General features: G+C 54.4%; 9 protein-coding genes across 9 annotated transcripts; 5 read left to right on the top strand and 4 right to left on the bottom strand.

Moving 5' to 3' along the window:
* Window positions 1-1,882: 1,882 nt before the first annotated feature.
* Window positions 1,883-5,214, top strand: CMQ_8076 (ankyrin repeat protein; the record flags this gene model as incomplete). Its single annotated transcript, XM_014315617.1, has 3 exons — window positions 1,883-2,225; window positions 2,718-3,525; window positions 3,594-5,214. The coding sequence occupies 3 exons, from the start codon at window positions 1,883-1,885 to the stop codon at window positions 5,212-5,214; spliced, it is 2,772 nt and encodes a 923-aa protein (XP_014171092.1).
* A 734-nt stretch (window positions 5,215-5,948) lies between these two features.
* Window positions 5,949-7,655, top strand: CMQ_8138 (uncharacterized protein; the record flags this gene model as incomplete). The annotated part of the gene is made up of 2 exons (XM_014315679.1): window positions 5,949-5,955; window positions 6,073-7,655. The coding sequence occupies 2 exons, from the start codon at window positions 5,949-5,951 to the stop codon at window positions 7,653-7,655; spliced, it is 1,590 nt and encodes a 529-aa protein (XP_014171154.1).
* Window positions 7,656-8,142: 487 nt separating this feature from the next.
* Window positions 8,143-10,541, top strand: CMQ_8272 (vacuolar carboxypeptidase; the record flags this gene model as incomplete). Its single annotated transcript, XM_014315813.1, has 4 exons — window positions 8,143-8,483; window positions 8,535-9,736; window positions 9,784-9,932; window positions 10,014-10,541. The coding sequence occupies 4 exons, from the start codon at window positions 8,143-8,145 to the stop codon at window positions 10,539-10,541; spliced, it is 2,220 nt and encodes a 739-aa protein (XP_014171288.1).
* CMQ_8287 (glutamine amidotransferase subunit pdxt) lies at window positions 9,969-10,868 on the bottom strand (the record flags this gene model as incomplete). Its single annotated transcript, XM_014315828.1, has 2 exons — window positions 9,969-10,662; window positions 10,846-10,868. The coding sequence occupies 2 exons, from the start codon at window positions 10,866-10,868 to the stop codon at window positions 9,969-9,971; spliced, it is 717 nt and encodes a 238-aa protein (XP_014171303.1).
* Window positions 10,869-11,054: 186 nt separating this feature from the next.
* Window positions 11,055-12,053, top strand: CMQ_8042 (pyridoxine biosynthesis protein; the record flags this gene model as incomplete). Its single annotated transcript, XM_014315583.1, has 1 exon — window positions 11,055-12,053. The coding sequence occupies one exon, from the start codon at window positions 11,055-11,057 to the stop codon at window positions 12,051-12,053; it is 999 nt and encodes a 332-aa protein (XP_014171058.1).
* Window positions 12,054-12,235: 182 nt separating this feature from the next.
* CMQ_8170 (uncharacterized protein) lies at window positions 12,236-13,499 on the bottom strand (the record flags this gene model as incomplete). The annotated part of the gene is made up of 3 exons (XM_014315711.1): window positions 12,236-12,644; window positions 12,709-12,986; window positions 13,041-13,499. The coding sequence occupies 3 exons, from the start codon at window positions 13,497-13,499 to the stop codon at window positions 12,236-12,238; spliced, it is 1,146 nt and encodes a 381-aa protein (XP_014171186.1).
* Window positions 13,500-14,324: 825 nt separating this feature from the next.
* On the bottom strand, window positions 14,325-15,338 carry CMQ_8031 (uncharacterized protein; the record flags this gene model as incomplete). Its single annotated transcript, XM_014315572.1, has 4 exons — window positions 14,325-14,372; window positions 14,655-15,001; window positions 15,149-15,255; window positions 15,307-15,338. 4 exons carry the CDS (start codon window positions 15,336-15,338, stop codon window positions 14,325-14,327), a joined length of 534 nt encoding a protein of 177 aa, XP_014171047.1.
* A 1,721-nt stretch (window positions 15,339-17,059) lies between these two features.
* CMQ_8164 (uncharacterized protein) lies at window positions 17,060-18,431 on the top strand (the record flags this gene model as incomplete). Its single annotated transcript, XM_014315705.1, has 2 exons — window positions 17,060-17,874; window positions 17,948-18,431. 2 exons carry the CDS (start codon window positions 17,060-17,062, stop codon window positions 18,429-18,431), a joined length of 1,299 nt encoding a protein of 432 aa, XP_014171180.1.
* A 79-nt stretch (window positions 18,432-18,510) lies between these two features.
* On the bottom strand, window positions 18,511-20,898 carry CMQ_8071 (het domain containing protein; the record flags this gene model as incomplete). The annotated part of the gene is made up of 3 exons (XM_014315612.1): window positions 18,511-19,097; window positions 19,843-20,313; window positions 20,373-20,898. 3 exons carry the CDS (start codon window positions 20,896-20,898, stop codon window positions 18,511-18,513), a joined length of 1,584 nt encoding a protein of 527 aa, XP_014171087.1.
* Window positions 20,899-21,116: the final 218 nt, after the last annotated feature.

Genomic DNA, 21,116 nt, shown 5'->3' with positions numbered 1-21,116 from the left:
CCTAATTCTGTGCAGCCTAGCGCCGCCCAGCGCATAGTGTTGCCTAATAATGTCGAATAAACCGGACCAGAATGGGAGGGGTGTGCGGGATTATGCAGTGTGATGAAAGAATACATGTACTGTGTGGCGCAGGGGGCTATTTAGTACGTGTTTTGACGCACGTCGGCATATCTCGGAAGTGCCTAACCATAACAATACATCTCTGCTTACGGGGCACACATAATTCGTCAAATAAGGCTGTTTGTTAGTATCGCTGCGCCTAGCTCGGTTATAATACTGTTTAGCAGGTCAGCGTGCAGCACTGTCACGGTGGCTGCCCTCGTATACTATGCACCTAGCTTAGCGTACGTGACAGAAGGATTTTGAATGTAATAATGGAGGACACGGCTGCGCAACTGGTTTTGTGTGGTATTCGCTAGTATTTTTTGTTCCTATCCAAAGTTTTCGTTATTTTACTTTGTACGGACTTCGAATCTATTACAACCTACCGAATTCTGCCGCCATCTGACCACCAAATAAATCACGTGGGTCCGCCGCTCTATCAATTCCCTTTCTATTATGCGTTAATGCAGTGTCCATGTAAATTGGGCGAATTATTAACGATGAATATATCACATTCTACAGACCACAGCATTTCACAGCGGTATTCAAGTCTCTCCCTGCCAATAACAACTGCAGCACATTTTGTATCAGGTCTAATACTGCACGCTGATTTTTCAAAAATGTAAAAAACAAAAGTTTTCATTTGGCTACCGATGCTAACGGCAGGCTGGCTTTATTTGACAGAATCGATAGAGTATACCGAGTCTTAAGGCGACCCACACAATGTCGTACTTCGTACACTTTCGTGCATGTCAGCATGCAGTCTGAACTCTGTAAGCCTGGCTTCCATCAGGAAGACGCAGCAGCTGTTTCTTCCGATGCCCACCCTTAAAGACAGTCTCGCACTTCGCTTTTTCTTCTCCTGTACAAAAAACTCTCATTTTAAGTAGCCGCCATGTCAATCCTGACTCTTGCTTTGCTTTGGGGATTCATAAGACCCGTCTTTGGAAACGGCGAGGATGTCTCCAACAATATCTTCAGCGATTTGGGTAAAGCTATCCCTCCATTATGCGTAGTCTGGCTCCTTCGCCCGTATTAACTCAGCGTCAAAGGTCCTCTCCTAGCGCTGTTCGGAGAGCGGGTAGCAGTACAACACCTGAGTCACAGCACGTCGTGGGTAGAGTGTATCATATTTGCCTGTGCGCCTATAGGGATTTTGACGGCCGTTACCTGTTCTATACGAGTTGGCGGTAGCATATGGCTCAATGGCGTGATCGGAAGAGCGCGGGAACCAGATGCCGAAGTCGAGCTAGAACTGCTTAGGTAAGGTTCTTTTCACAACTTCCTACCTCATCTTCACCAGTCCCGTGGCTTGTGGCCTGCAGCCTGTGCTGATTCTCGTCTCTGGCTCCCAGCTCTACCTCCTCAGATGTCTGCGAAGTCTGGAATGGTGTCGGAATTGTGCGGGTCATCGGAGATCCATCGATTATCGAGCTGGTATATCGTAAACCTTCAGAGGTGAATATTCGGGGTTTTGGCGACGGACCAGAAGTACCACTCGTCGATACGCTTGAGACTGCCTCTCGCAATGGCCAGTTTGTTGCGGAAAAAAACAAGGGCTTGTTTCAGTTTCAAGGGGACACAGTCGGCAATCCCACGACGTGGAGAGACACACAGCGAACACACTTGATAGCGACGACTATGAGTCCTCCGTGAGCACAGCCATAAGTCCACCCAATATAGTTCTAAACGTATCCGGTGGCGTCGTTAGAGGCTGGGAGTTGATGGTCGCCCTGGCGCTTGGGATAGCTTTGCAGGCTGGCATCCTAGCGTTCGACGGATGGATCACCTACGGCGCGAATACAACTCGGACAGAGGCGCTAAGAAGCAAAGCTATGCGTTGACAATAACGGGCACGTTGGGGATCATGGCTGGCACTTTCATTTGCGCAGCAATAGTTGAGGCAGGCACAAAGGAAGAAGTCTGGCGGGCTGCAGATCCAGAGGCCATGCCTATCCATGTCATGTGGCTACAAAGAGGGAAGAATGTTGGCGATCAAGCGTTCGATTCCTATGCCATTTACGGTACGAAGGGAGAGCAAAAGATACGCGTCTCGCGGAAATCCAACAATACCACGCATCTCGAGCTTTGGACTCTGGTCGGATCATCGTTGACGGTCGTCAGTAAGTCCAGCCCCAAGTTTTGGGTTCTCTGTAATCTTCTGGTACTTTCCGTTTAACAACCGATGCAGGCTTCGTCCTACAATTCGTTGGGTACGGTCGTCGCAGCTGGCGCAATCCTCTTTCCTCTTCTTCATCGATGTTCTGACGGGTAGACAGACTCCGAGGGATGCCTTGGCCGGCGTCGGTTGCACAACTAGTTGCGACCGCTGTTATGACCGTGACTAGGCTCTGGCTATACAACCGAATTTCCACGGTTCCAGAAAGCGAGAGGCTTCCCTCTGGACATGAACTGGACGCAGTAGCAAAGAAGATAAACGACTGCAAAAATTGGGAGGTCCTCCCACCACGCCCATATGCGAACTTGGATTCCATGACCTCTCCCGTGTTTGAAAAAAAAGAGGGAGAAAAAAGTGTCGACTTGCCGTCATATCTATCTTGCGTCTCAAGTACTGAAGACACGTATCAGACTAACGCAAATATCCGGGTGGTCAGATAGCTTTGTTGCCGAGGCCGACCAGCTTTCCAACGCAATAGAAACGATTTTGAACCACTTGTACCGACCCAATGGCGATGTTGTCATCAAAACGTTTCTCCAAAATCAAGAAAAGTTTGAATTGACGCTGGGTGTGTCTGTCTCTAAGGAGGGCAGCTGTGGCCCGACAGCCGGTGACGTGGGCGTCTCATTCACAAGGAAACGGTCAGATGACACGTGGACACCCTGGAAGGCGGACAACGAAAAGATTAGGGCGGTGCTATCGCTCTGGCTATCATACTTTAGCCAGCCGGGAAGCTCAGCACAGCAGGAGAAGAAGAACCTGTGGGTCATTGGCCCCGACGACGATTTGACTGATATTCTCTACGACTGGTGGATTTATCGCGGGACAGAAAAGCGGCGGCAGGACAGTTTCGAGTTGGATCCCCGGCTCAGATCCGTCGTTGGTGACCGCGTATTTGATTTACGGTGCAGGCCGGACGTGATGGGACGAGTCGACGGCAGCACGGGCCAGATCAGCATTCTGACCAGTGACAGCCTACCCAGAGCGTGCAGCCAGTACCTCTTGGGCTGTTTTCTAAAGTCCGTCATCGGATGTGTGGAGAAACTGAACGGGAAGACGAGCGTGGCACCAGGTGTGACCTCGGGCGAAATCCATCTGATGAACGACTCGGTCCAATTACTGGCCGAGACGTTGCATCAAGGCGGTGGCGGTATAGTTTCGTTAGAGGATGCACACAGACTGTTGGTGCCTTCACTGAGTGACGCCGGCCTTCTCCCGGATGCCCTCGACGTTCTGGAGGATAAGTGGCCGTCGCGAAGGAGGATGAAAAGAGCAGCACAGTCTGCATGCGTCTTCTCTACCTGTGCGAGAGAAAGGCGAAGCTGCAGAGCGAACAGGACCGTTGGGCCGGGACGGGGGCAACGTTCAGGAAGCTGATCGACACGTTTTCCGATGCCTTGGGGCCCTATGCGCCAGAGACGGCGCGCGCGACTGACGCTATGCAGGCATTTGCCGCAGACTTTATAGACTGGAGAACGACAGCGTCGGCCAGGCAGAAGGACCGCCTCCGAAGTCTCGACGAGCTGTTCTGGCTGCACGCGGCATCGAGACACGGCTTGATCGGACAGGTGCTCCAGGGAGTCTTGGACGGACTGGGCGTGGACACGTGGGACGATGAGCACGAGACGCCCATCAGCCTTGTCGATCAAGCACGGACACCTGGACATCACTCGGCTGGTCATGTTCTTTGGTGCGCCCGTGGACCACCAGCTGGTCTCATGGCGATCGAGCATATGGGCCAGACTCTGCAGGCGGAGGCCAACCAGATGATCCTGCGGCTGTTGCTGCTCAATTTCCGGGACGAGGACAATGTGTTGCTGGAGGCCTGCATGACCGGACACGGAAACACGGCCTTTCTGATCGACATTCTGCTCGAGTCGGGCATCGACGCAACGGCGAAGAACAAGGACGGGCTGACGCCGGTGCATATCGCCTCGAATCGGGGCAAGGAGCGGGTTGTCCAGGCCCTTCTGGAGAAGAAAGTCGATCTGGAAGCACAGACGCCTTTGAAACAAACAGCTCTGCATCTGGCCGTGCTGGGGCGACACGAGTCTGTCGTCGGCCTTGTCCTGCACGCGGGCTCAAGCAAGGACGCTCGGGACAGCAAGAAGAGGACGTGTCTGCATCTGGCCGCAGAAGAGGGGCAGCTGGACATGGCCAGGCTGCTGGTGAAGCACGGGTTCGACGTCAATGCCCGAGACGAGTCCGGCCGGACGATGCTTCACATCAGTGTCACGAACAGCGACGCCGAGATGGTGCAGTGGTTGCTGAGCCGCGGCGGCGTGGACGTGACCGCCAAGGACAACGACCAGAGCACGGCTCTCCACCAAGCCTCTCGGCTAGGCAGCGGCACGATCGCACAGATGATGGTGGAACAGGCAGCCGGCCGGACCCTGCTGCAGGCCCGGGACAAGTACGGCTCGACGCCCTTTGTCATTGCCGGCCGTGAGGACGGGCGCGAGGCCGTGCTGCGAACGATGGCTGAGCATGGAGCCCGGATGGATGCCCGGGAAGAAGCCGGCCAAGGGGCGCTCGAATACGCTGCACTCATGGGCCACCTCGAAGCCGTGCGCTTTCTGGTCGGCAGAGACGTCACGGCACGGCACCGCGATGGCTTCAAACGCACAGCGCTGCACTATGCGGCGTGGTGCAAGAATACCCACAGCATGGCCATTGCTGTCCTGCTGCTGGCACATGATGCTGCCGTCAACGCGGCCGACAAGGACGGCTGGACCGCTCTGCATTACGCATGTTGCGTTCAGAAGGAGGAGATGGTGGCCTTGTTGCTGGCCAGCGGCGCTGATGCGACACGAGAGGACCGCTTGGGCCGGACGGCCAGATCGTACCAAGAGGGGGAGATCGAGATCAATTTCTGGACAAGAGCACTTCCGCCGCCGTATCCACCCATGGATATATTTGCTGACTCATTCTAGCCTGTTAGCGACAGACGGACGGACACGCAGCTTGATCATAGTAAGACGTGGCCTTTTCGTATGGCAAAAAGAAAGAGCATCTGGGACCTATGTTCCAGAAGGCATGCAATCCTATGTAAAAAGTGCTTAATGCATAAATAATCTAAAGTGTAAAGTACTATGAATCCTACTTGTACGGAGTAACTATCACCCCTCCTCTAGTAAATTCAAAATATATACGTCTGTACTTACTTCGTGCTTATGATCTAATAATTTATATTCTTATTAGTTAAGCGGAAGGCCAAGCTTTACGTAGCGTAATACTAAGAGAACGGCAACTAGGCTAAAGTACTCTGTATACGGCCTTTGCACGCCAACTTCGCTACCGTCATCGAGTGATACTCAGATTGGAAGGTCTAATATATAATTTCAGTGGCCTTTTTATTCATCTTCCCTTCTCTTTCTTCACTGTTTTCAACACGACGACTCCTGTCGCAACAGCTGGATTATGCTCCCTTTATTGATGACACAGTCACGTAAATTCAAACCGCGGGGGTCCTCCAGGTAACACAAAGCGATTGTGACAGCTGCGTTTCGTCACCGCTTAGTGCGCGTAGTCACAGTAATATTTAAAAAGTTACTCCGTACAACCCTTTCCTTTTTCATACAGAAACAAGCTCGACCACATCTTTAACAACTATGACACCGGCTGCGTGTTTCTCGATCGTCACAACCATCCCAGTCTAACTATCACAATGGGCGGTACGTGTGGTTTGTGATTTTCAAATTAAAAGTCACTAAGCTAATAGATAGGCCAAGCATCGAAGTCTTCCCGGAAGGAAGGCAGCGACGAAACCACGTTTTCTGGAAGTACATTAGTCGAAAGCGATCCAGGAACGGTTCCCACGACGAGCCCAGACAAGAAACAAATCCTGCCCTTTCTTTGTCCCCCTTCTGATGAAGAAGCACGACAGTATTACTTTGGTCTACCATCGTTTCCGCGCCTTGTCGGTCGTGCTTCTGCTGGAATAGAGCGATGGGAGACATTCAAAGAGCAGTATACTCGGCAGAAACACGTCAGTCACAAAAGACCTGCAGAGAAGGTGCTTAGTGCAGTTGGCGCCCACAAAATCCTGGTCTGTTGGAAAGACGTGCGTCCCGACATCCTCACGGCCATAGACCGCCTCCCTTGGTCGTCAGTGGACGTATGCCGCATCGGTTTCTCGGCCGCAGCTCCCTCGGAGCGGCCCATCGTTGTGTGGGTCGGCATCAATGGGGATTCCACAAAATCATGCGATCTGCCGTGGGAGGATGTTGCGGAGGCGTTTCGTTCGTGCCGGCAGATCCTCGATCACGCGGGCTTGGACGACGTCGATTGCCAGCTTCGCATCTCCAGAGTGATCTCGCTGGCGGGCCCACGGCTGCTGAAGCCTCTTCCCATGGTATACGGCCCGTGGCACTACATCGGTCAAAGATTCACGGCGTCTATCGGCTTGTCATTCTCCCCGCTCGAACGGCCCACACTAGAGGGCTCACTGGGAGTGTTTCTGACCACCGAAAGTAAGACGGCTGGAGACGGACCGCTACTGGCGGTCACTTGCCGCCATGTCGGAATCCCGAGCAAAGACAACCCCGACAATGCCTACTTTCGGTTTCAAGATGACGGCAAGAAGCGCGCAGTGGGCCTTAGTGTGCAGAGCAAGGCGAAAGAATGGATCAAGGAACTGTCCGACCTCAAAAATACGACAGCTGGAAGCGCAGTGGGAGCAGAGGTGACCGAATTCTACGAAGCCGTCAAAGTTTTTGGGTCCGACGACGCCCGGAAGATCGGGCATGTGATTTTGTCTCCGCCCATCGGCCTGCAGCAGACGGCGGCCACTTGGACACGGGATTGGTGTCTGCTGGAGCTCGACCAGAGCAAGTTTCTGGGCGGCGAAAAGCCCGTCAATGTTGTGGATCTCCGCACGTACATGGCACCCTCAGCCGTGAACGAGCTGCTCAACTCCCATGTACGAGACGAGAAGAGGTTCGAGTTCCCCGACAATGGACTCCTTCGTCTCCCCGGCGTCATTCCATTGGCCGAGATTCGAAATCCGACCATGTGTGACAAAGATGGCGAGAACTGCATCATAGTCGGGAAGCGGGGAGCAATCTCCGGCTTGACCTGGGGCGCTGCTTTGGATTTGGAGTCGACGGTGCGGGATTGCATGCCCGACGGAAGTATATTCACATCATACGAGTGGGCCATTCACGGCTCGCTTCCGAAAAAGACGGTTCCTTTCAGCGGAGCTGGCGATTCGGGAGCGGCTGTGTTTGATCTTCAAGGACGTCTGGGCGGATTTGTGACTAGGGGCACGAAAACGGATCTCGGGCTGGACGTGGATATCACATATGCTACGCCGGCAGAGCTTGGCCTTGCCGATATCGAAAAGGAGCATGGACAGAAGGTCGTTCTTCTGTAGACAGAGGGGACGGGGTGTACTTTGTAGCGAGGTGAAATCTCGCGTTGGTGCTGTGGTACGGCTGATTCGGTTTTGCTACCTTGTATTATTTATTTTATTTTACAGTACCTAGTTGTGATAAGGAAAACTCCTTCTCTTTGCTAAGTAGATTTGTCCTTATAAGATACTAACAGGCGTTACTTCCACGATACTAAGGAAATCGTTACGATCCTCTCCATTTTAATCAACACCCCACAGACGTGCATAATGGTATTTCCTCCTTGTGCTTGATACCTAGATGATTGGCAACTTAGGTAGTGTAAGCCAATTTAGCCATTATGCCGTCACGATATGCAGCTCTTATCTCCGTAATTCCTTTCTCTTTTTCGGCATCCTCCGACTTGTGTTCTTTTTATGTTTATATCTTTTTGTCTTCCCATATCTTGACTTCTACGGAGTACTCCTCGTCGGAAGCTCAGGCAGCCGTTTTTTCCTTCTCACTAACACGATGCGTCTGCACACGTTTGCAGTTCTGTCTTTGGCCGCTGGTCATGGGCTATCGGCGGCGGTCGGCCCGACCGAAGACGAAGCATCACAGCGAGTGCTCAGCAGCAGCAGCTCATTCGAATGCGATGTCCCGCCGGCAGTCTCGCCTGATTCTGACGGCCTGCCCTCGGCGGACGAGCTCTTCTCGGGCCCGGAGGCACTCCAGAAGCAGGTTGAGCGGCACGGGGCCCTGGTGCGGATTCCGTCGATCAGCTACGACGACATGGCAGACGTGAACGAGGATCCGCGCTGGGACGTATTTCTGGACGTGCACCGGCTGCTGGAGGAACTGTATCCGGCGGTGTATGTTTAATGTCTCCAGGTCTACAGCTGCTAGCGCCGCTAACCGGATAGACACGCGCGGATGAACCGGACCAAGGTCAACCGGCTGGGGCTGGTGTACACGATCGCGGGCAGTGATCCATCACTGCGGCCGGTGATGCTGACGGCGCACCAAGACGTGGTGCCGGTGGCAGACGGGTCGACGTGGACGCACGCGCCCTTTTCGGGGCACTTTGACGGCACGATGCTATGGGGTCGGGGGGCATACGACGACAAGAACAGCCTGACAGCGCTGATGTCGGCGCTGGAGGCATTGTTCCTGACCAAGACCGGCTGGACGCCACGACGTGGGCTCGTGCTGGCGCTGGGCTTCGACGAGGAGACGTCGGGACAGCGCGGCGCCGGCACGATGGCGCCGTACCTCGAAAGACGCTTCGGACGCGACTCGATGGCGCTGCTGCTGGACGAGGGCAGTGCTGGCTTGGAGCGGCTCGGCGACGTCGTGTTTGCGCTACCATCGGTGCTCGAGAAGGGGCATGTGGACGTGCTGTACGAGCTCCGGGTGGCGGGCGGACACTCGTCAATGCCGTTTCCACACACGGGCATCGGGATCGCGGCCGAGATGGTGGCGGCGTTGGAGCAGAACCCATACGCGCCGGCCATCCTGCCGGGCTCGCCGCTGCACCAGAGCTACTGCTGCAAGGCACGGTATGCACCAGAGGCCAACCCTGAGATCACGCGGCTCATACGGCAAGACCGGCTCGACGAGCTCGCCACACTGCTCGCGGCCATCGACCGGCCGACCAACTTCCGGCTGCAGACATCACAGTCGGTCGATCTCATCGCGGGCGGCGTCAAGATCAACGCGATGCCCGAGGTGGTGCGGCTTGGGGTCAACTACCGGGTGGCCACACACGAGTCGATCGACGCGGTCAAGCGCAAGACAGTGCAACTGATGCGGCCGATTGCGGAAAAGTACGGCCTCACGCTCGAGGCGTTCAAGGACAGCGGGTTCGGCGAGGCCGAGGACACTGTCGACTCGAACGTGGTGGTCCTTCTGGACGCGGTGAAACCCCTATACCAAGTCGACTATAACGGCACGTTGCGACTCACAACAGATCAGGAGACCCAACCGGCTCCTGTCTCACCGACAACAGGTCCGGTCTGGGATCTCTTTTCCGGCACGATCCAGCACACGTTCGCCTTTGAGGGCGGCAAGGTGGTGCCAGCGGGCGACCTGATGAACGGGAACACGGACACGCGGCATTATTTGAGTACGTCTTTTGCGCCTGTCACGTTAAGGAAAGATTCTAACGTCTAGACCTCACACGCAACATTTACCGATGGCTGCCAATGATGGAAAACGCAGGCATGAACCCGCACACAGTCGACGAGGGCATCGACATGCACGCCCACATGGGGGTCATCAGGTTCTATTACAATCTGATCCGCAACTTTGATGCATCGGATGTCTGAGAAAATTGTGTAGTATCTAGCAGATCGCTTCTATATCATACATCCTTCATTCGTACCACCACACAATTGCTCCAGCCACCAGGCGTGAATGCGCGTGTCGTCGGTGAGTTCGGGGTGGAAGCTCGTGCCAAAGATATTGTCCTGTTGGACAGCCACGATGTCGCCATTGACGCGGCCAAGCACACGAACCGGATGGTGGCCATGACCGGGATCGAGCAGCTCGGACACGACGGGGGCGCGGATGAAGACGGCGTGGAAGAGATCCTTCAAAAAGGGCAGTTCGACGTCAGCCTCGAAGCTGTTGATCTGGCGGCCAAAATGGTTGCGGTGGACACAGACGTCGAGGCCGCCAATATGCTGCTGGCCGCCTTCTTTGGCTGCGTCGACCCGTTCGGCCAGGAGGATGAGACCAGCACAGGTGCCCCAGGTGGGTTTTTTGGCGCCGACAAACTGGCGCAGCCCATCCATCAGGCCAGAGCGCGTGGCCACGAGCGCGAGCGTGGTGCTCTCGCCGCCTGGAATGACGAGGCCGTCACAACGTCCCAATTCGTCAACCGTGCGAACCTGCACAAAGTCAAACGAGCGCAAGGCCAGGCCAGGTGACGATGCGGCTGCCTGCTGCAGCAGCGAAATGTGCTCGACAAAGGCGCCCTGCAAGGCGAGGACGCCGACAGTGACGGTCTGGGCGGCCATGGCGATGGACGAATCGTCAGAGATGCACGTGCTGACACAAGAGACACGGCACGAGTCAAAAAGGCGCAGGCGATCAACACGAAAATTTCTGCTACTCGTTCTAAGCTGGCGTTGGCTGTTGGTCGGGTAAGCACGGCACACACACACACACACACACACCTTGCGCGATGGGGAAGGAGCAAACTGTGCCGTGGCCCAGCCACCAGTGACTCACGCCGATCGGTTGATCTTTCCCATTCGGCCAAGGCGCCTATGTGTGCAACGAAAAGCCATTTTTGCCTCGTTTTTGCCCTTCTGCTCCATCTCGAACGGCTGGTTTCCCGAATATATCTCGTCGATCCTGGATGCAGAGCGGCGAAACAGCGAGAAAGAACATTGATCCCGCAAAGGAATCAATTCTTGGCATTCTCCTTTACCGTCACCATGGGCAACACGGAAGGTTTCCCGTCGTCCGCCATCAGCACGAATCCCACGATGATCGACCAGAGCGGGTCAACACCAGCAGCGTCTGGCTTGGCTGCGACCGTGCCGACGGCCACGCCCAGCCGCACGGTCAAGGCCGGCCTGGCGCAGATGCTCAAGGGCGGCGTCATCATGGACGTGACGACGGCGGAGCAAGCCCGCATTGCCGAGGAAGCCGGTGCCTGTGCCGTGATGGCGCTGGAGCGTGTGCCAGCCGACATCCGGCATGACGGTGGCGTGGCCCGCATGGCAGACCCAGATGTCATCCGCGCCGTGCAGGCCGCCGTCACGATCCCGGTCATGGCCAAGGCGCGCATCGGCCACTCAGTCGAGGCGCAGATCCTGGAAGCGCTGGGCGTCGATTTCATCGACGAGAGCGAGGTCCTCACGGTGGCCGATCACGAGCGCCACATCGGCAAGGACGTCTTCCGTGCGCCCTTTGTCTGCGGCTGTCGCGACCTGGGCCAGGCCCTGCGCCGCATCGCCGAAGGCGCCGTCATGCTGCGGACAAAGGGCGAAGCCGGCACCGGAGACGTCTCGGCAGCCGTTCGCCATGTTCGCGAGGTTGGCCGCGGCATCACCGACGCCCGTCAGGCTCTCTCTCGCGACGGCGTTCCCGGTATCCGTCGCCTCGCCGCCACGCTCGATTGCGACCCGGATTTGCTGTTGCTTACTGCCCGGCTTGGCCGCCTGCCCGTCGTCACGTTTGCTGCCGGCGGCGTCGCCACGCCTGCGGACGCTGCCCTCCTCATGCAGCTCGGCTGCGACGGCGTCTTTGTCGGCAGCGGCATCTTCAAGAGCGGCGACGCCGCCAAGCGCGCCCGCGCTATCGTCCAGGCCACCACCCACTTCAAAGACCCCAAGGTGCTGGCCGACATCAGCGCCGGCCTCGGCGAGGCCATGGTCGGCATCAACTGCGATGCCCTGCCGGCACAGGAACGCTATGCAGAGAGGGGGTGAGCGAGGGGTGGTCGGGATGCAGTGACTCCCAGAGCCAAATTCATAATTCAACATAGCAGACAGACAGACTTCAAATTAAAAAATAGTATTGTCAGACCTTCAGGTGGCCTGGGACGAATACATTATCCAGTAGTATCCTGAGAACAGACGGAAAATTCAACCACCAAATCTAGAGTCAACTCCTAAGAACAAGCACCGACTGCCTCAATGCTGAGCGCAACTATAGCCTGGCACAGCTTGCGCATCCTCCTCGGGTCGTTGATCGGGACAGGCCCGAAGCAGCGCATAAGAAGGAATCCAGGCGTTGGATCCACCAGTGGCTGTTTCGAAGACTGTCCTTGGCCGTAGCCGGACGGCCGATTCACACTGCCGTCGTATCCGCCACCGTAGTACTCTGCCCGAGCTCCCTTGCGTGGTGCCAGGGGCACAGCCTGCGGCGGTTTGCCTATCTGCATCGGCGCTCTCGGAGCCGGGCCTTTGGATGGGAGCGGCGGCGTCTGAGGTCCGCCGTGGAGATATTCTTCGTACGTCTTGTCGTACTCGGCGACTGTGACGTAGATCTCCTGTCGGTTCTGTGTAATCATAAATCGTCTGCGAGGACCATTCGTCAGCCGGTTTCTGCAAGGACCAGCAAAGACAATCACAAAAAACATACCGCATGATACCCGCACCTCCCGGAGCCATAAAGACGCCATTGTTGACGGTGCCCGGAGTCTGTGAGATCCAAGCCGCCATCTGAGCGCCTTCCTGCCATTCGATCTGGTCTGTGTGCGAGGTGCGCACGTACGGCTTGACTTCCACAATCCCGTACGCGCTTGCACCCATCCTCTTTCGCAGATAGCCGTCCACCCGAGCCTCGAGAAGACGCCTCGAGTTCTTCTTGTCATTCAGAACAAATACCTTGGGGTCGGGCACCCAAGTGGCGTGGTCGAGCTGTTTCGTCTGGATTCTCACCGCATTCAGCAGTTCAATTAAAGAGAAGCTTACCAGAGCCTCATATTCTGCCCGAAGGGACAATTCCGGAGTTTCCGGCGTCAGGGGGCTCCCGAAAGACGACATGGGCGTTTTTTGCAGCGTCATTCTGTTAAGCTGCCTCGCCATGCCCGACGTGTCAGATGCTTTCGGCTGCGGCTGGACAATGCCCAGGTTTATCACCTTGGGCGACGAATCCACGCCCGGCTGTGCGTCTATCGACATGATGAGAGGAATGTATGCTTCGAACACACTGAACAGTCCCGCCGCCATCTTGCCGCTGTGGATCAGAGCATGCGGATCGCGACCTTTGGTAGCCTCGAGGTCGCTCTCGATATTTCTGAAAGAGTCCTTGTGAACGCACTGCAGGGCGGAGCGAGAAAAGAAATCCGGCTCATTTTCCTGAGGGAACAAGTCGTTGATGTCACCTCTTGTCCAGAGAACCTTCAGGTGAAGGAACTCTGTGAATGTCATTCTCGGCGCCGAATTGTATGGACTATTCTGTACCGGGACTGCTTCAGGTTGCATCATCACATTCGCAACTGAAGCTCTCCACTCATCTTCCGTTCCAGGATTCGTCATCGTGGAAGATCTAACCATATATCGCGTGTGCGGTGGTTTCTTGCCTGGGCACAGCACAAAAATAGCAAAAAGGAAGCAACCAAAGCCTCCAATGGGTCAGTAGGAGCAGAATAGAAAATACACAATCAGTTTAGGGTGAAGTCAGAGGGCGAAGATCATGATTTCAGAGAAAATGAAAAGATTAAGCAGAGTTGGGAGACATCGGAATAGATCTCAGCTGAAAGAAGACAGACTGGATGACCAGTATTTAGATGACTCCGGACCGCTCTACATACGATACCATAGCAGGTAGCTGGTTTAAGGAAGCACTGTCTCTGTTCAATCTTAAGCAGATTAGGCGCCGTGATGGCTGCCCGAAAGAGCCAACGCAGTCAGAGTGCAGCCCAAGCATGTCGAGCCTAAGCCGCCCAGATATCTTTGAAACAGCACAGCCTGCGCAAGGCTGAAAAGTGGACGACATGGTGAAACCACGGTTAGACATTCATAAGATCCGCATGGCGGCTCTGCACACATGGTTGGATTTTGTAGCCCTCAAGACTGCTGCTACACACTGAGCAGCGCGTAAAAGGTCACAGACAAGGACCGTTGAGGTCTAATCGTATGTTTCAGGGGCGCGAAGCGCTAAATTCAGCGGCTATTCAAAGAATCGCCAACAGGTGGAGAACAGCACAGCCGCTAATAAGAGGATTGCTCTGCCCATAGGTACAGGCATGGGTGTCAAACTTGGTCGACCGCGTTCTCGACGACCAGGATAATAATAGTATACTGTGATGCATTAGCCAGAAAGAATAGCAATGTACTCCATACGTCGTAAGATACACAACGTGTCGGCGGCCGTTTCTCGAGGCCGGGGCCTTGCACGTGATGTATTGCATTGCAATGGATTATGTAATCGGCATCGGATGGTAGTTGACGTGGAAACAGAACAATGCCGCCACGACAAGTGAACCGCTGTCTACAACGACCGCAGACATGTTGAATTGGCAATACTCCTTCCACGAACACTACCACACAGCCTGTCTGTCCACATGAAAAAAAGTCCCATACCTCCGGTCTCCGCGAGCTTTCCTTTTCTCTCCCTGTCCAACCCTGGAACAGAGCTGCTTCATCTTTCTTTATCCGCAATGGAGCCAATTCGAATGCTCTCTGGCCGACGCGCGGCGCGCCGCCCACACCTAATACTTTTACTCCATCTGTGAGCTCATTGACAAGCTGTGTGCCGTCAAGATTGCCACCGTCAGCAGCGCACAGCTGCAGGCAATGTCCGTCGACGTCCTCGACGATCTCGATGCGGACGAGGATGTCGCCTGCGACTTTGCCCCGCGCTTTTTTGCCCCTCTTCCGCAGTCCAGACATACCGACCTGGCCGGGCTCGCTCGAGACGAGAGCACCACCTAGACGACCAGCCCAGCATATGCGCCGCCCCCGATCCGGATGCCCATCCGGCCGAGCCATATCTCCAGGCACAGTCGAGGAAGGACTGGTTCCACTACAGACTCGGAAGCCGTCACTTCGCCTCGGGCATGATCATGGACACAAACCGGGACCACCTGTAAGGCCTCGCTTCTCCACCATCGGCAGTTCTGCGTGCCATTTTGCCTTGATGCCCATGCTGACATACTCCAGGATGCTCGATGAGAGAATCCGACTTCCAGAATACCACATCCACGGAGACCAGTGGCACCAGCCCGGCCTCTACCGCTTCTCGACCTCCTCGCCTCTAGGCGACATAAATTGGCCTGTATTGGATTGTTTTGCCTAACTTTTGACGATTCACGACAACTCGCAGGTCTGATGTTCTATTTTTGCATGCCGCTTGTTAGAGAATGATGTGAAGGAAACCGGCCTCTGGACGAGGCTTGTCTTGATTCTATGTTGGTAATTTGATACGTGTAACGATGAGCCACCAACTCTTGTAAGCCCTGCCAGATATTGTTTGAGTTCAAAGTGTGTGGTGTTGTCTGATTTACAGCTAGGCAGAGCAGCCGCTTGTCAGTTGAGCTGTCTCTGCAAGGGTTTTCGGCGTGCTATTCAGCTGCTATACTAGATACGGAATATCCATACAACGCATGCGCTTACTCTTCAACGGACCTGTTTCTTTACAGTGCTGTTACAGCTTGGAGCAGAGGAGGTCATGAAGGATTGCCTCGTTAACCAGTTGGCAGCATGCACTCATTGAAATGATAAAAAAATAAAAACCTGCGGCAGATAGAGAGCAATGGAGAGAGTGGCGATGAGTGAGACAAACAAAGGCGTATGGCGATGTATCATCAACAGATTGCCTCGGCTCGATCCTAGATAGTAGATGCTTGATGAGTACTTGAGGGCTAAATCAAGTTATACGAGATAATCACTTGTATCAAGTCATTTTCACCTCTGTACTCCGTACCGTTGTTAGGAATTGGGACACATGTCCATAAGGAGCAAACATGTAATGTCAGGCAAAGTAAGACTCCTCACCGGTGATGCTTAAGACGAAAACAGAAACTTGTTCGGTTTACGCCTTCTCTATCCTTTTGTATCACCCATCTGCTAGTGTCAACTGCCAGAGGATTTACTACACTTACATAACGGACACAGCATCTCCGCTGAGGGAACTAGATGTCGCTGAGCAGACTTGTAGCTAGGTATTAGAAGGCCGAGCTGTTAATAAGACGAGACAACGGTCAGTCCTGAGTCCGCTTGAAAGTCAATCCGACGTCCCCACTTGGATGTTCACAGAGAACGTGGATGACTGGAGAACTTGCAACGTCTTGATTGTCAAGACACAAGATGCATTGCACTGCCACAAATCCAAAATCATATCACCTCGAAGTGGCCTAATGTCTTCGCCTCATCAAACATCTAAATGTCATATGCCCGTTCACAAAACCTTGCTCTAGAGAATAGAACAAGACGGTTATGCCACATCAAACCCTTTTTGTCCCGTTCCTAGAAGGATGCGACCGTTCAAAGGACTCGGGCTTCCGAGTGGTACGATGAAACCCCGCGAATAGACACAGTAAAGTTTCCAGTCCCCTCCGGTGGCTTTAGGGGCTTGCCATACCTGCAACCAAACAGCCGATGTGCTGCTTTGGATGTTGCAGCCTGTTTCAAGATTGTTTGCCTGGCTAGCAGCAATCGTACGAGGGGGGATCACAGAGTCGGATTCCTGTGTCAAAGCGATTCAACGCACCCCTGAAATGCACGTGACTTCAAGAACAACGTCAGAAGCAATCTGACCGTGTCAGTGCATTCAGCGCGCCTTACAGTACTTATTATATTGTGATTCGCACATCCTGGTTCCGTTTTGCGTAGATTCTCGTTGAATTTGCCTTGACAACTATTCTGTTACGAAGCCCAGTCGATCCAAGTAGACCGTCTTCCACTCTGATAACATCGCGAAACCGCTGTACAGACATACCTCTGCCTTACCTCCTTGGTGTACACTATACCCAACATATCGGTCCATCATGACAGCCAACCATACATCAGGGCTTGTCCTGCTGAGCAGAACACTCGCAGACCATTTCACCACACCAACAGCGTCCACGTTTGCCGCAAGCCGGAACGGCAGCCACGAATATGCCTGCGATGAGGGTGACATCTTGGACGATCTTGTCGGGCCGACACATTCGCGGCCGCGACTACTACGCCCTACCATACACGACGTGGACGACGAGGATAGCGTGTCAACCTGCTCCAGCGTCACGGCGGGTGCTGACAATGACAAGAGTTCTGTCAGCAGCCGCGGTCGCAGCCAGTACAGTGACATAACCAGCGTCACAAGCATCAGCGAAAGTGGCAGCGTAGCACCGTCCAAGGCCATTGGTGGAGGATTGCCAAGCAACGCTGGTGCCGGCGGCGGCGGTAGAAACGGTCGTCGTCGACGGCGGAGAAACAACCGCGGTCAATCGTCTGTGGCAGCATCAGAGGCAGCTTCCGAAACGGCATACAAGACTGCGTCTGTTGCCGACTCCGTCACCCCAAACGAGCTAAAGAGCAGGAATAACAAGACACGCAGCGCCAAAACAGCAACGGTGAAGACCAACAGCAGAAACAGAGACGTCAAGAGCGCCAATCCGGGCAGAGATTCATCACCAGGACCTGTTGTACGACGCAGCCGGAATGCCACCAATGGTCCCTACTCCCATGAGGCTGCCTCGACACGAGACAGCAACAACAAGCCGCGTCGGTCTCGCCATCCACGGCTCATTATCGGTCTGGATCTGGATGCGGAGATGGAGCTCAAGTCCAAGGTGCAGGGTGACATATGTCTGACGCTCGTGTAGGTCTTTGGCGTCTTTCACGTTCACGTCCCTCCCATATTCGTTGCTGACTGCTGACTAGGAGTTGTTAAGGATGGAAGAAGAGGCCAAGAGAGCTCCCCGCAAGTCGCCGGAACTGCGGCTGAAAAAGACCAACAACGGCCGACTCGTGGCGGAAGAAGACGATAGATACGAGGACGCAGATGACGTCGAGAGTGAGGACGAAAGTGAGCTTGAGGACAGTGTCAAAATCAAAGGACTTACAGAGAAGACGAAGACGAAGAGCACGGAGAGACAATCAAAAGAGAGCGCACAAGAGCCAAAGCCGGCCCCGTCGAACACAGACAATGGTGACAGACAGGCGGGATCTACTCGCAAAGGCAGGCGGGAGATCTGTCACATGCGCATCGGCCGCTTCAACCTGTCGCGGCGCTGGTGGATGGACGGCTTCGAGCTGATAGGACGAGTTCCGCCGCCTGTGATCGTTTTTACCGTGGCTTCTCTGCCGGTCGTTGGCTTCGCTGCCGGTTGGATAGCATCATCTCAATGGAACACGGGCTCTATGGTATGTGTTTAGGGAAGCTAAGTATCTTTGGGTATTACAAGACTCTGGTACGGAAGATCAACACAACAGGCGAAGTCAGCCAATAATGAACTTAAACGAGTACAGTGCCCTCCATGACCGAATTCTTTATCCACTCAGTCGTCATATTATCACTTAGAGAAAACCCATGGCCCTTCTTCCATCTGAAGCCGTTCTCCTTGAGATAGCAACCTAGTCGCTCGTAGTAGCCCTGAGCCACATCCACGCAGCGTGCGACAAGCACAAATTTTCTGCTTAGGATGAGACAGCGCACCGGTGTGCCCGATGCCACATAACCATCGCCCGGCATCTGCAGTGTGTAGTCGGGGGTCCACTTGAAGGCGTAGCCATCTACCACCAACATAAATTCATACTTGGTTATTAGACAGTTTTGGCCGTTATGCGACAGAGGCGGTGGGACAAATCTGCTTGAGCTAACGGTATCGCTGGTACCGTCCTCTCGCCGGAAGTTAGGATGTAGAGGTGCCTCGTCACAGGCTTCGTAATCCTCCTTTCCGTAATGGATAGTGGCGGAAAAGACGTGCGCTGTGACCGTTAAACGTCCGTGTTTTACGTGGCCAAAGTCGTCCGGGCCAAGAAACTCCATGTCCCACTTCTGCACCGTGACCGGATAGCAAGCTTGTTCCGAGGCGGTCCAAACTGGTAAAAACGTTGAGGCCCAAGACCAGGTTGGGGCCAACAGCGGCTCCGGTCTTGGAAGTAAGAATTCGGCAACCATACTATACCATTGTAGGCCCCCATAGATATCGCTGGCCCAGAGGCTGGCTAGGTAAGGCCCGCGTAAACATTTAGGTTCAGACCCTCTAGCTAAGTAGGGTTGACGTTGATAGATGCAGTCAGCCACAAGACGACGCTGCTGTGCTGCTGTGCCAGGGCAACAGATGCATACAATAAACTTGTACTTACAGCCATTCAAAGAGGGGTCCCAAAGTAGTGGAGGCTGTAACGGGTCATCCGGTTGGCTCTTCAGCATCTTAGCAATACCGGCTAACGCTGGCAGTTTATCAGAAGATTCAGTCAAGCTTAGACGTGTATACGAGTTGACACATAAAAGCCAATCTGTGTTGTTGAAAAGCCGAGGCGTTCTTTTATCAGTTGGACTTTCTTCCTCAAAGCCGCGGCATTCGCATCTCTCAGCTGCACAGCAGTTCCAAGTCACCTCGTTTTCAGAAAAGTAGACAACACGTCGCGACAGCAGTCTCTCTTGGAACGCTCAGCCCCGTTCCAGCAAAGGCAAGGCAACAAAATCTTCATCGTAGTCAGAAGGATGCGCCAGTTCCCGCATTATGTACACGGGACTGCCATCCGCAGTAGTGGCCACGGGTTCGTGAGTTCGGCCTGGGTCGTACGTCCGGAAGAGGCTGTCATCGCAGCCGTTACTGACGGCCGCTATAGATGGAAGCCATAGCAGCAGCCTCGGTGCGCCAGTCGTGTAAGTCGTCCTGCCGGATGCATAGGCTGTCGATCCACAGGTAGCGCAAACCCAGACGGCGCACGACGTTGCGTACGTCCGTAAATAGTCGAGGCAGCTGTTCCTTAGTGATGCCTTCCCGGAACTGTTTTTCGGTGTCTTTCCCAAGCTGCAGCGACTGCGTCTTTGTGACCCAACGGTAACTTAGGCACGCATACGGCTCCTTGAGGCCCGCCCCGTCGACCAGCTTCAGCATGATCCCTGTTTCGTCGTCGTCGGTAATACGTAGAACCCGTCGTGGCAGTATAGACGGCTCGCCGCCATCACCGCACGGCGTATGATTTGCTGTGCATTCGGCTAGCCACGTTTTGACTCGAGAAAGAGCGGTATCGCTGGCCGTATCATAGGAAGGAAAGTCTCTGAAAGGGATAACTTGTGCGGACTCTGTACAGAAGAAAATGTCATCAATGAACGATCACTCCTATGCAGCAATGCTAACTTACCTGTAGGCAACGGCAACGACTTGGCGTACTTAGTAGCGGGCGTAAAGAGAAGGTGGTATGTAATTGTTGTAATACTGTTCAATATACGCAGCCGCGTAGCACTATTAACCGAGTCAAAGAGCCAATAATATACAGGTTCGTAGTTGCTTTGGTCCTTCGTTTTACTACCGCTCCTACTAGCGAATAGCGATGGGTGTTGCTCGGCAAGGACGTCGCGCAGGGCAGCACAGGTGGTACAGCCACAACCCGCTGATAAGGCGAACCAATTGGTTCTATAATATTCAGACTTATAAAAGCTCCTAGTCCCATCTATAAAGGGTTCACTGCGGTCGCGCGGTGTCGAATGATAGAAAGACTCCGGCTCCTCCGGCGCAAACGCCCCGCCATCGTGCGTCTCGAAGGAAAGGGCACCCGGGGGCAAGCGAAAGTAGCATACTCCGCAGTACGGAGTTGTAGGACTTTGACCTCTCGATCCGGCCACTGATCGGTGCGGCGAGACGCTCCCGATGCTGCGGTCGTGGTCCATAGTATGTGCAGTTGTGCATGTTACGCTGGCTCCCCACTGCCCCGCGCTGGGGTTCTCTATGAGTATTTATATGCGTACTCCGTAGCGGAGCTGACATGACGCGTGGAGTAGAACGATTGGGCAGAGATAATGCGTCTTTCTATGAAAGAGCCTCATTCGTTCTCGGCTGGTCGCCGTGGCTGTGGTGCAAGGCAGACATCAAATACGAAGTTCTAAAC

The sequence above is a fragment of the Grosmannia clavigera genome, assembly GCF_000143105.1.
Source record: "Grosmannia clavigera kw1407 unplaced genomic scaffold GCSC_161, whole genome shotgun sequence".
Classification (NCBI taxonomy): Eukaryota; Fungi; Ascomycota; class Sordariomycetes; order Ophiostomatales; family Ophiostomataceae; genus Leptographium; species Leptographium clavigerum.
Note: the sequence above shows the minus strand (reverse complement) of the source record. Positions and strands in the feature narration are given on the sequence as shown.